The sequence below is a fragment of the Trachurus trachurus genome (genome assembly GCF_905171665.1).
Source record: "Trachurus trachurus genome assembly, chromosome: 8".
NCBI lineage: Eukaryota > Metazoa > Chordata > Actinopteri > Carangiformes > Carangidae > Trachurus > Trachurus trachurus.
The window spans coordinates 16,770,905-16,783,908 of NC_139905.1; the positions used below are offsets into that span (position 1 = coordinate 16,770,905).

A 13,004-nucleotide genomic window follows, 5' to 3' on the forward strand; every position below is an offset into this window, starting at 1 on the left:
TACACCGGATCGAGTGAGTTCACTGGATTGTGTAATCCTTCTGGCCCTGCTGATGCAAACTTTCAGGAAAAGGATGCATCTGAGTCTGTGCACACCCTGTGTCATTACTTCTCTGGCTGGATGAAAAAGCAAATTTAAGAAGAGGATAACTACTAACTCGAGTCATGACAGTTTAAACATGTACGTTTTCGGTGATGATAGAGTATACATGAAGGAGGTGAATAATTTCCTTCTCCATCTACTTGAACAACATAAATATTTGTGCTATGTCTGGGGGACGTCACTTTGTTTAGAAGAAAGAACTGGGGGCGAAACATTTGTCCAAAAGAGACAAGTATGAATAAATAAATGAATGAATACATTAAAACATCTGTTCATGCTTGACCATTGGAGTAATGCACACAGGAAGTGAGACCCCCTCCTTCTGTGCGGAGGCAGGAATGCTATAATTGAAACCACGTGTGTTGTAGAAACAAGCTCTGCAAAGCTCTCTGTGTATGTGCGAGTCTCTCTGTGTGTGTGTCTATCCTCCATTACACTATTTCCTAGCTCGGTGGTTCTACCAGCTTATATAACAGTCTCCAGAAGTCCTTATGGTCTATTCTGAAATTAGTCTTTTGTATTTTGTATTGTACAATATATTGATGCAACATGTCACACAGCATTTTGTGCAGCTGTGTAGTTCACTCAAATTAATTCCATAAATCATTTCTGCTGCTCTTGTTGTCCACAGCTCTCACCACAAATCTTTCTGTCTGCCCTTTAAAATGTGTTGCATGTTTAATGCTGTCCCTGTTCTTTAAAGCTTTGCCTCTAGATCTCTCCAGACATGACAGTGGACTGCACCACTGAAACACTGAGAGAGATAGTTATAATGTCTGTAACTAACTGTTGCAATCCTGTACATCAGGACAAACACTTTTCTTTTGCTTACAGCACATTGATAACTGATTATGCTCTATTTGATATTGTTAAAGAATCCATTTGGCTAAATGAGTATTGCTATCAATGATAATAACAATTTTCTAATAATATTTCTGTACTTTTACTTTTACTAAGTTTCACTATGTCTACATTTGTACAATTGATTGTCATTTTTCTTCCACACCTTCCCACCATGATGAGCCTCCGTATGGAGCAGGATGGATATGTAGAAATCAGTGGTGGATAAGGTACTCAAAACTCAAAATTCAAAACTCCAAACTCCAAACTCCAAAAAAAAAACTACAATAAAGCATTAAAATAATCTAAATCTAAATCTAAAGTATAAAAGGTTTTACTTAAAGCAGAAGTAAGTGGAATGTTTGTGTTAATATAAGTCTTAAATAGTTATATCCTCCGACAGCAATCACTTATATAGAGTGTTTGGTCCGAAACACGGGTCTGTCAGTCACTCTACTCTGCTGTAAGCCGAGGAGAAAACTTTCCTTGTATCCTACAACCTTTATCCAATGAGGAGAGAGAACGGCATAAAGGGGACAAGAAGGCTGACAAGAAGTTAGCCAAAACGACTGGATCGCTTACTTCTGCTTTAAGTAAAAATATATGCATATGTACTGTATGAATATAGGCTATATAAGTATTACAATCAAAATAGCAAAGGTAAAACTGCAGACAATTGCTTCCATTTAAATATTGCCAGGCAGGTTTATCTACAGTAAGGCATCATAACTCATTTGCTGGATATATAACTGGAATCTGCACAACTAGAACAACACAAGTAGAAACTGAACTGTAGCAATTGCACAAGAAATGTATGCACAATATGTAGTTTATTTAGATAAATCCAACAATGTAGTGAAACAAACTAAAAACAAGCAATTAAGAGTTTTTCGAAGGGTATAGCCAAATATCACTTGCAAAAAATAAATATCCAGTAATCAATAACAACATCATCATAGATGACCTATATTATTTGTTGGGTATAATGTCAGTGTTGCCTCGAGTCACGTGAGAACTGAGCAGTGATGAATGATGACGCGCTGCACGGGGCTGTGGATGAAATTAACAACTGGTGTCAACGCACATGCCAGGTCTGACGGCGATTTCCTGTGCCTGGTTTCCAAAATAAAAGCAGCAGCTGAACGAGCTTCTTTGCGTAGGGGTGTGTGCCTTTTATTTTGAAGACAAAATCACCTCACATCCTTGACGCTTTCCCTGCGTGTGTGTGAAATTGACGAAGCCATGACAACTACTCTCCCGATACTAGTGGAGTGAAGGCGTATTTGAAGGGATAACGATAACACGGCGGGCCACTGTGGGCAAGAAGACACCACCACCAACACCACCGCCACCGCTGCTGCTGCTGCCACACAGACACAGGGCTCACCGACTGTCTGAATGACTGACTGACTGACTGACTGACTGACGGGGACCCGGAGCTGTTTGTGGCGACTGCGAGGTGTAAATGGCCACAACATTTCCTAAAAAGAAGACGATGCCCGCGAGACAACCTGTGTGCCAAATGCGTCCTGGAAATTAGGCAGACGCGCATTTTGCCATAAATTAGACGTTTTTTTTCCCACAGAGCGGAAGTTTCTGTGACCGATTTATTTAATTTATTTATTTTTTTTGGTGGAGGGAGCATCTCGATATATCTCGGCTGCAGACATGGACGAGGACAACCAAGGTATGAATGCATTTCAAACCGCCGATTGGTGTTATAGGTGTTACTTACTGCCAGCCAGGAAACATGTGCCTCTGTAACCAGCTGCCTGTTTATCTGTATAATGATGATGGTGATGGTGATGATGATAATATCTCTACTGACTTTGGCCTCTAATTTCAGTCATTTGAGACTAAGCATGGAGTTTGATTTACTGGTTTGCCAACACCATCTCTTTTTCTGTCACTGACATAAAGTTACCTCCTGAAAGATCAGTCCTCTTTTATTGTAGTGTTATGATGGTTTCATGAAGTGGCTTCTGTCCTGTGTGTGTTTAAGGTTGACAGATCGACATACACTGGTTTGTGGTTATACTGGATGAACACACAGGAGGTGTCACCGGTGCTGTAGCCAGGAGACATAGTGTTTGCCTTGATCTGAGCCTTTGTCAGCGGGAGGCTTGTGTCTCTCTGGCCCAGCGGGTCCTCTCACCCAGGCATATATGAGACATGGATACACTGACTGAGTCATGGCAATGAGGAGAGTCAATAATGTTGTCATGGAGTTATTAGTGCACACTTTATCTTCCAGAGTACATCCACCTAGAGTTCAGCACAGTGGCAGGTATAGAAAGTTTTAAATTGAGAGGGAACATTATTAAAAGTGAGTCAAAATGTGTTGGGACTCAGATTTAACTTAATTTGCTGTTTGATATTTAATTCTAATCCAGAGGCCTGAGTCATAGGATAAGATGTCACCCTATGACTCAGATAGGGCTCCTGGGCTTCCTCTGGTCCCACCCACGGATCAGTAAGTTCTTCAAAGCCCCATTAATAACCTGCACAAATAGCACATGCTCAAACTTTGTCACGATTCAACCCAGCTGGTGCCGAGCCATCACTGCTGTTGTCTCACCTCTGTAATCCAGTGGAGCTGAGTTCCACATGTTCGCTGCTCACAGAGCTGCAGGATGTTGACTATTGGCTGGAGCGCTGCACGCAGGCATAAAGCTGTCATTGTGCTGTGTTCGCAGTCGGCCTGGTCTCCAGCGGTGGCACACGTCAGCACAGCCCCACAGACAGACATATGGTGCTGTGATGCCAACCAGGGATAGCTCACAACAGCCGGGAGCATTTAAACACACATACCGTACGCACACTTTGACTCACATACATTCACGGCTGCATGCTGACACACTGACACTCACATTAAATCTCTCCTTTTCCCCCCCTCATGGCACTGTTTGGAGTGAAAATAGACGGAAGGATGCATCATGACCTAGAATGATAAGTGTGTGTGTGTGCGCATATAAGCAGGTGTGTGTGTGTGTGATGTATGGCATAGTCTGTCTTGTCTGGAAAAAACAGTGTCTTGGATGCCGCAGGAAAGAACAGGTGCAGGCTTCTTGTTTTCTTTTTTTCTTTAGTTTTATGTTAGTGTCAGCTTTAAATTGCTACTTTTTATTAGAACACGTTAGGACACACACACACACACACACACACACACACACACACACACACACACACACACACACACACACACACACACACACACACACACACACACACAGAGGGAAAGAGAGACAGGGTTGGCGAATCCAGGGGTAGCAAAAAAAAACTAAGTAGAGGATGAGTGATGATGCTGGTTGGGATTACTGGCCTGAATGTAGTCGGCGTGATGTGACGGACAGGTGGCATCTTAGTTCTGACAGTAATTCGTCACACACACACACACACACACACACATACACACTGCCAGACCACAAATCAAGTGAGTGCGAGTGGGGACAGAAAGTGGCGGACAGAATGATATACTGACTTGTTCAGAGGAGCACAGACGGTGAGAGAGGCGTGAATGTGTGACCACAAAGAGTGAGAGTGAGACACAGCGGTAGTCGTAGTAGCAGCAGCAGTAGCGCGACGTCTTAGAGCGAATGAGAGACGGAGAAGGGAGATGTTTGTGTGTTGGGGAAGGTTGGGGGGTATGCCGGAGCAAAGTTGGAAAGTGGCCAAAGAAGTATGGAGCTCTGCCAGTGACAGACGCACAGGGAGAGTGGTGGTGGACTAGATACTCCCACTATATCAATCCTCCAGTGTATGGTAAGAGTTTCAGTCAGTAAAATTCCTTCTTTTTCTGTCATAATTAACTCACTGCACTGCAAGTGGTCTCTGAACGGACATTCATGCTCCCCAGAGGAAGAATCCCCTGTGAATTTTGTCATCATTGGACTTCCTCCTGGGGTTGACTTGTCACAGACATTCATATCTCCCTCCTCTCACCTGAGGATTCATTGTTAATAACTATGATGTTCCATGTAGCATCACCACTGAGGCAAATTTGTCCTGTGGTTTATGGCTGGCAAACTAATGACACTCCAATATTCAGCCTGAGCTGTACTCTGTGTTCAACATGCAAACAGATTCAGATAGTAAATAGGTATTATGGCTGTTCATGGTTCTGGTTGTTTATGGCATCAACATTACTAGCATTGTAAAAGGGGAACTATGCAAGTTTGGTCGCTTTTCCACTGTTTTGCTAAACCTCCTCCCGGCCATGTCCATTTGTCTTCAACGAAGCGGGCGAGAAAGCAATCCATTAAGCTGGTGGATAACGTTATATATCCTGTATGCATTACGATGTGTATATTTTTGTAGTCATGCTTGTCATAAACAAGAGATAATGGGTTATGGGGCGCATTTGTGATGCGGTGCCGCCGAGATGAGAGCTGGGACAAGAGATGCTAGGTGGCAGAGAGCCTCAATTCTCCCTGTTACAAGTTACAAGTCATTCATTTAACCATCACAATTACTCTGAAGCTGTTTAATTAAGGTAAAAATGTAGCATAGTTAAGGTAAAAAATCTTGCATAGTTCCTCTTTAATGTGTGCATGCAGCCTAATATACTGATTGCGGAAGCACAGCCTCACAGCAATCACAGTAGTGTCTTTGTCTTGTCTCATTCAGAGAAAAAAGACATTTAATACAGTATCAGTATACACTGCTTTCTTTGTGTTTAGTCTCTTCCGATTTCTATTATCAATTGTTGCACTTTTTTCCCATATCAATTAGTTTTCTGCAGCCTTATCCAAGAATGTAGGGACTTGTCTTTGCGCACTTGCCCTCAGTGTACGAGGCTTAGAGTAAATAGGTCCGTAGTAATCCATCTGATGTGCCTGACAGTCAACAATACAATGCCTTCTGCCACAACACTGGCTCAGTGGACAATGGGCCAACAAGAGCCCACAAAGCTTTGCTACAGTGAAGCCTGTCTGCCCGAGCAGACCGAGCGTAGCTTACTGTAACACATTCTTGTTCTGCATGACTGACTCTGACACTCCATCAGATGTGCACCTACAGTATCTCTGATCCCTCTGCTTGGGTGTGCAGAGTGTTGTCAGTTTGGTGCTGTGTACACACACACTGTGTTTTAATGGCGACTACATGAGTGATGCCCATATGGTATGAATCAGAGCATTTATGCTAGACACCGGCCTCATATAGCACGCCCTGCGCTGGCTGATGAATTTGGCTGCAGACCGCTCTGTTTACACACTGTGAAAACCGGCCATTTAAACTTGGCAGTTCAACGTGTGAGTGTGTGCCAGTGTGTGTGGTCTGTGGGGTTATGGCACGCTGCAGCCCAACTCGGGCGAACAGAGACGCACACGACGCATCTGGCTCAGAGACCTCGGAGCCATTCATGTTTCGGCCACAGGACAGCGGCAGCAGCTTCCTGCTATGTTCAGGTTCTGTGTTTTTTTTTTTTTTTTTTTTTTAATCTTTGGAGTGGATTCACAGCTGCTTTCTTTTCCCCCACAGCTCACATGCTGTCAAGTGGCTAAGAGAGGAGCGTCTTGGAGCATAGTCATGCTTTAATAGTACGCACCTCTTAGTCCTGTCCAGATTTAACACAGACCCTTTCTCATTTGAGATGTGTCACCTGGTTCACATGTGCTGTACATATCTAGAGAAAATTGTGACTCTCGGGAAAGTAGTAGGTGGTGGATGTTTACTTCAAGCCTGTGGAGGCTCAGGCAGGCACCAAAGGGTCTGCATGCAGCCTGTGTGACGGTGAAGAACCTGAGGGGCTTGCAGGATGTCAGGGGCCAGCAGAGGGATAGGGGCGATCTATACAGCGTTCTGTATGAGTTATCTCCACTTTAATGTATAATTCATGAGACACCATCAACAACTTTTTAGCATTTAGTGTATCGGCTGCTGTTTTCCTATCTTTGCTCTATGGACATCAGTCAAAATGTCCTTTGTGTTTCTCACAGGTTTATTTGTGAGCTCTGTTTCCCATGTGCAGCTGAGGGTGATGGACTAGTTACCATCTGGCTGCTTGCACAGTTATGTATGAACCTAAAACCGAGACCTGAACTTGGCTTCTTCTTCATTCTTTTGTTGTTGTTGTTATCAACAATAAAATAAACAGTTGAACAATTTAAATATCAATTAATATTTTCTGTCATGTATAAAGTGTCGATGCCAAACTTTTGCTGGTTCAAGTTTTCTCACATGTGAAGACCTCTGCTGCTTCGTTCTGATTTAAATCACATCTTTGGCTGTGAAAAATTGTGATTTGGCATTATTTTCTGAAGCTTGGTAGTTTGAACTATCAAATTATTGCTTAAGGCAAGACAATAAAAACAGAAAGGAAATAGTCCAATAGTTTTTTTGTGAAGAACCCCCTTGTAAAACCACAACTCCTCAATGTTTACACTTGTGTTTGTTTGTATGTTCAGCTTGCACGTGATAGTGTTTCCCCTGCATTTTAAGATAGTTTTATATTAAAGGAAACATCTCTCAGACTCATTTGCTTCCACCAGTGTGACTCATCTCTGTTAAAGAGCGTGTGTTTTCTCTGTTGTGACTGCTGTGCGCCCTCGCTGCTCACACACGCTGGCGGTCACACACACACAAGTGGCCCAGCTCAGCACGGCTCAGTAACTGCTTTGAGAGGAGACTTCTGCATGTGCCTTTAACATTACTGTTTAGGCTGAAGTCTGTGTGCGTGTTTCATCTTCTGACAAACGGCTCGGTGCACACAGAGGGCCCTTGTTGAGTTTGGCCTCCCAGACTATCAGATAGCACATTGCATTTACTCGTGACATCCCTTCGGTGGTTTAAGTTGGATTCAACACCCATTGCACGGACTGACCCATATGGAAGTCAACTTCCTGGATTTGGATTGCTTCTGTTCATGATCTACTCACATCAGTAAGATCTAAGTTTCAAGTGAACCTGAGTCATGAGTGCCAATCCTCTTGGACCGCCACGTTGTTTCTTTAGGGTTGAAAAAAAAAAAAGTACAGGGTTTGAAGTCGTTTTATAAATGGCTTTGACACTGATGGCAAGACTCAGCAGAAGAGGAGAAGCACACATGCAGGGGCTTTTCAAAAAGTATCCAGTTACATCTTCATCTAACAGACAGCGCTGTGCAGGTCTACTGCTCAACAGAGTCACAGATTGGGATCTGTATTTGTAACATTAAGACCATCAGGGGGCTTGTGCAGGAGAGACGCGAGGCAAATCGTGCTATTTTTCTTCTCTTTGGGAGCAAAAATCGGAGCGTGCCAAAGGTCCCAGGGGCCTGAAGCTGTGTGCTGAAGTGAATTTCAGGCGAAAAACGTCCAGCTCCACTTGGGCCTTTGTGGGAGTCTGGGTTCATAGCTTCTATTTAAGCATGTGCGAGGGTGTGTGTCTGTGTGTGTGTATGTGAGAGGGGTTCAGGTCTGTCGGAAAGGAAAGAGAGGGCCGAGCAGAGTGGGCAGGAAAAAGGAGTTGTTGGGACAATTATGTAAGCGAACAAAGATTGTTTAACCTGCAGAAGATGCAGGAAAAAGGTGTATCCCTCTCTGACTGCCAGTAACATCCAGTGCTTCACACTATGAAAACACAACACACTCACTCCAACGTCCTGAACTTTTCTCCCCAAGAAATACTAAGCGCAGCTGTGATTTTTAACACAGATGTACAGATTACCATTGCATTCAGTGGGTGCTTTAAAGACGTTTAACAAATCTATATTTGACTTTTACAAATTCTGAATTCACAAGATAAAAATGGTGGTTCATGCTTTTCCACCTTTTTGCACCTGGCCCCTCTGTCCTCTGCTGGAGGTTACAGTATCATCCTGTTTAGCCCAATGACTTGTCTGAGTTCTGTCGTACATGGGTCTGGCACACCCAGTGAATATCAACAGGTAAATACAAAATCTATCAAACTTCCTCCCTCTCACCATGGTGATGATGTCACCACCTGTATCCAATTTTGGATTAAAAATGATCCGTGACCTCATGACATTGCATGAAGTCATTGCATTACATGAATATGTATAGGAACACCAATCTCTATCTTTGTCATCAGCTTTATGCCAATTTCAAGCAAGCAACAAACAAAATTGCAGTTGGATTTATTCATTATACGTCACATTGTCGTTCTGTGAAATGTGTATACATCCTATTGTGTCTTTTCATGTCCATTTGCTAAGGCCAAGTAAAATATAAGATCCCAAGGCCTGCCCCCTAAACACTGGAGATTCACACCATTAGTTGAGAAACATCCAAGTTGAACCTCAGAGGATGTGAATAATGTATTTCTCCTGGTTCTAAAGGAGTGTGTAAGAAAATGCTGAGTATAAAAATATAAATAGGTAAGAAACAGCGGGTACTACAACCACATGACAACATGAAAGTACAAAAGCCCCCCCACCTCCCACCCCCACTCCTCCAGATCTCCCCCACTACAGTCAAGTCTTCAAACTCCATTCAACTCAGAGTTGACTTGGATTATTCTGATTCAGATCGAAACCAGGCTCACAAAATCTTTTCTCTAGTGCACCTTTCAGCTCCGTAGTCCACACGTCTATTGGACATCTCTACTTTATGTGTGTGAGTGTACAGAGCATCTGGCCAGCCTCCAGCCTCTTACAGCCCTCTCGTCTCCCCCCTGGGGCTCGTGGCACTGCCACTCCGATGCCAACTTAGCTTTTAAAGAGGGATTTGTAACACTCACTGACTCACTTAGGGGGGTCAACGTGTCAGTAAACTACTACAGCACATCCTCAGTCTTTGCTCACTCCATAGTCTCACTCACTCTTCTTTTCTGTAAGATGCTGCTGCATCATGCAAAATTAATTCTTCTTTCATAGAGGCAGAGGATGAGCTGTGACTGCGCCACTGGTGCTGCGAGGAAGGCTGAGGTTGTTGCAGTTGTGTAGTCTTTCCCTCCCCGTGTCCCCTCATCATCAGCTCCGTGGCACCAGTCCTTCGTTTGTTGAGAAATGAGAAATGGATAATTACGTGACACGCTGGTTCTTCAGCAACCCGTCAGTGTGTATACATTTGTCTGTGTGTGTGTGTGTGTGTGTGTGTGTGTGTGTGTGCTTGTGACAGTGTGTTTGCATCTTAAGTTGGTTTGTATATGTTTAGGAGTGGGAGATGGAGATGAAGACGTGCAGCAGTGGCACAGATTCAAAGAGAGACTGATAGGGAGGCGGATGCTGCAGTCTACGCTGTGTGTAGAGTCAGATGCTTAAAGTAGGTTAGTGGTGCAAGGCTCAGCCCAGCTGTGTATACCTCATGGCTCTCTACTTCCACTATTTCGCTTGTGGAGGCGTATGTGTATATATAAATGTGTGTGGATGTGCACACGTGACTGTGAGTGTGTGTATCTCTTTATATGGTGTGTATGCATTCTCACACAGCGGATTAGTGTGGACTGCAAGTCCTCTTCATGCGTAGACAAATGGAGGAGATCAAGTGGGGAGGGATATGGATGACAGTTAGTGGATTATAGGTCAGGGGCTGGGGCCGCTGGCTGTCACTTCCCTATTGGTGAGCTGGACAACACACACACACACACACACACACACACACACACACACACACACACACACACACACACACACACACACACACACACACACACACACACACACACACACACACACATACACACATATACAGTAGATACTGTATAAACAGGATTCAACCATGACAAAAAAGCAGCCCTGAAAAAAAAAAGAAGAGCGGAAAAAGAGCGAGGCCTTCCCTTGTGTTTTCTATTCCTGGCCACGGTCTGTCATATGATTTGTAGTATCATCAGTATTTTCTGCCCCACACTCCTCATTTTTGGGCTCCTTTCCTTTGCCCTGACCCCTGAATTGTTCAATTGTTTGCAGAGATAGGATGGTTGTTGTTGCTTTAGTGCACGGCAGGCTGCTGTGGAATATAAAAATGAGCGGCCTTGACACCGCAGGTCAGGGTGACAGGATCCAGAAGGGCCACCGTACCGTAACTATTCCACAGGCACAGTGGTGACTTGACACATGTCTATACTTGAGGTGCTTTCCCTACATCCCATAATGTTATGAGCACGCACGCACACACACACTCACACGCTTACACTTACACTTTCTCTCCCCATCCACATTCTCACACCCACAACACAAAACTCATGATGCATCAATGTCATCGCTGCCATAGATGATGATCAGGTATGATTGATAATCCACTGTGGCTTTGACTGGGTCATGACCACTGTGACACACACACACACACACACTCATGCACACATGCACACACACATGCACACACACACACACAGTGGTCCCGAGGGTTTATCAGAAGGTGAGTGATTTACAATAGCTCTTGGGCACAAATTCCTCCACACATGTTTTTAATCTCTTGGTTGACCTCTGTCATGTTGGATTTCTGTCATCAGCTGGTGCACCACGAAGACAGCATTTCAACCTTGAAAACAGGGTCTTTGTATTTTTGCTGTTGTCTCTTAATAAGATAATAATGTGATCAGAGGAAGCTGATGCAAATGCTCCCTGATTAATCTCCTCATACATGTACTCAAGTGTCAAGTCAATACCTGCGCAACAATGAGTAATTATTGTTTTCACCTCAGGGAAATGTCAGTTATATTGGAAAAGAAAAAAGGAAAAAAAACATCAGCAGCTCTCAACATCTGAAGCTCCCCGGAGACGTGTGTCCGTCACACATCCCTGCAGGCAGTCAAGAGGCCATACAGTACATGTGTTTAGCTTCATGGTAAAACAATGGTTTTCCAGCACATCCCTGTCCATGCAAAGTGTCTTACAGGAAGAAGGAACCCACCTGCTAACTTCAGTTAGATGAGAACACTTGATATTCATATGTGTGACACGGAAAACACTTTAGGCAGTTGTACAGTGAAGAGGAAGTTCAGGATACTGATGTTGCGTCTGGCCAGTCGCTATTTTCATATCTGTTTCACATCAGATTTTCCGCATGTGTGACTCCAGTTCATTGACTGTAAGCATGAGTGAAGAGCAATTTCATGTAGCCTAATTCGTGATGAAATAATGAGTGGGCCTATACTGCGCATTTGAAAACCTTCTGGCAAAGAAGCATTTAGTTACAAGAACATTTTTAAATTTTAATCCATGGTGCACTCATAATGTCGTCCTGGAGGCTAAAAGTAGAAAGCAGTGTTTTCTTTGTACAGTAGTTTGGTGCTATCCTTCAATAACTGTGGTACAGAAGAAACAAGTTGTGAACATTTAAGAAATCATCAACTTTTAAGTTTTTTTTTTTTTTTTTTTTTTAGCAAATTAATGATTATTAGAGGATCCATGCAGATACAGTTTGGGCTCATGTTTCTTGTCCAGTATTCTCTCTCTTGTAGCTCTGTATTTGGTCTCAACCAACCTTTAAAGAAAACAACTAGCTCCTTAACTGCTACAAATGCTCTACTAAAATCATCTGTTCCTCTGTGCTGGTTGGTGCTTAGCAGGTCAATGCTTTGTAAAGTTAAAGGGAGCTTCTGTTGGTTCATTATTTTTGACCAACTATATTAACATCATCGTGTTCACAAATATTGATCAGCACTTCAAGGATGATAGACCTTGCAGTATGTGACTGATTATTGACCCATGCCAAATGGATCTTTAGCAAATTAAAATGATTTCTAAAATAACTCTGTATTGACTCAGTATTATTGGTGCAGTGTCATTCATATTTCCATGGGGAAGATTATCAACCTTCAGCTGGTCTTTGTTGTGCAGCTACATAGTTTACAAATGGATCAATGTTACTGAAAATTGTGAATATACTGCTAGGAAATTCATTTCAAAAATACAATGCTGTCCTCATTTTTGGAAAATATTCTAATGAGTAAATGTGTATGAATGTATCTTCAAAGTCAGAAAATGTTGATGGTGAACATAGTGAAGGTTAAAGTAATGGTTAATAAACTCAGCAGTAATATGGGACAGGACATGTTTGCTCTCTATATGAAAGGAAAATCATCATCTTTCCCTAATGTTGACCAAAGCTCTTTTATACGCCCACTCAAATGGGGAAAAACATTGCAAGTGGGCGTAATCCACCCAACTATTCCATTTCCTC

At 43.1% G+C, this 13,004-nt stretch overlaps 1 protein-coding gene across 1 annotated transcript in view; it reads left to right on the top strand.

The window, feature by feature from the left end:
• Window positions 1-2,573: 2,573 nt before the first annotated feature.
• The window catches only part of cyth3b (cytohesin 3b), a gene marked incomplete at its 5' end in the record, with an annotated part of 35,284 nt that continues 24,853 nt past the window's right edge, over window positions 2,574-13,004 (top strand). The window contains one exon of the mRNA XM_083977987.1: window positions 2,574-2,629. Coding sequence (XP_083834113.1) covers window positions 2,611-2,629 — 19 coding nt within the window. The remainder of the gene's footprint in view (window positions 2,630-13,004) is intronic.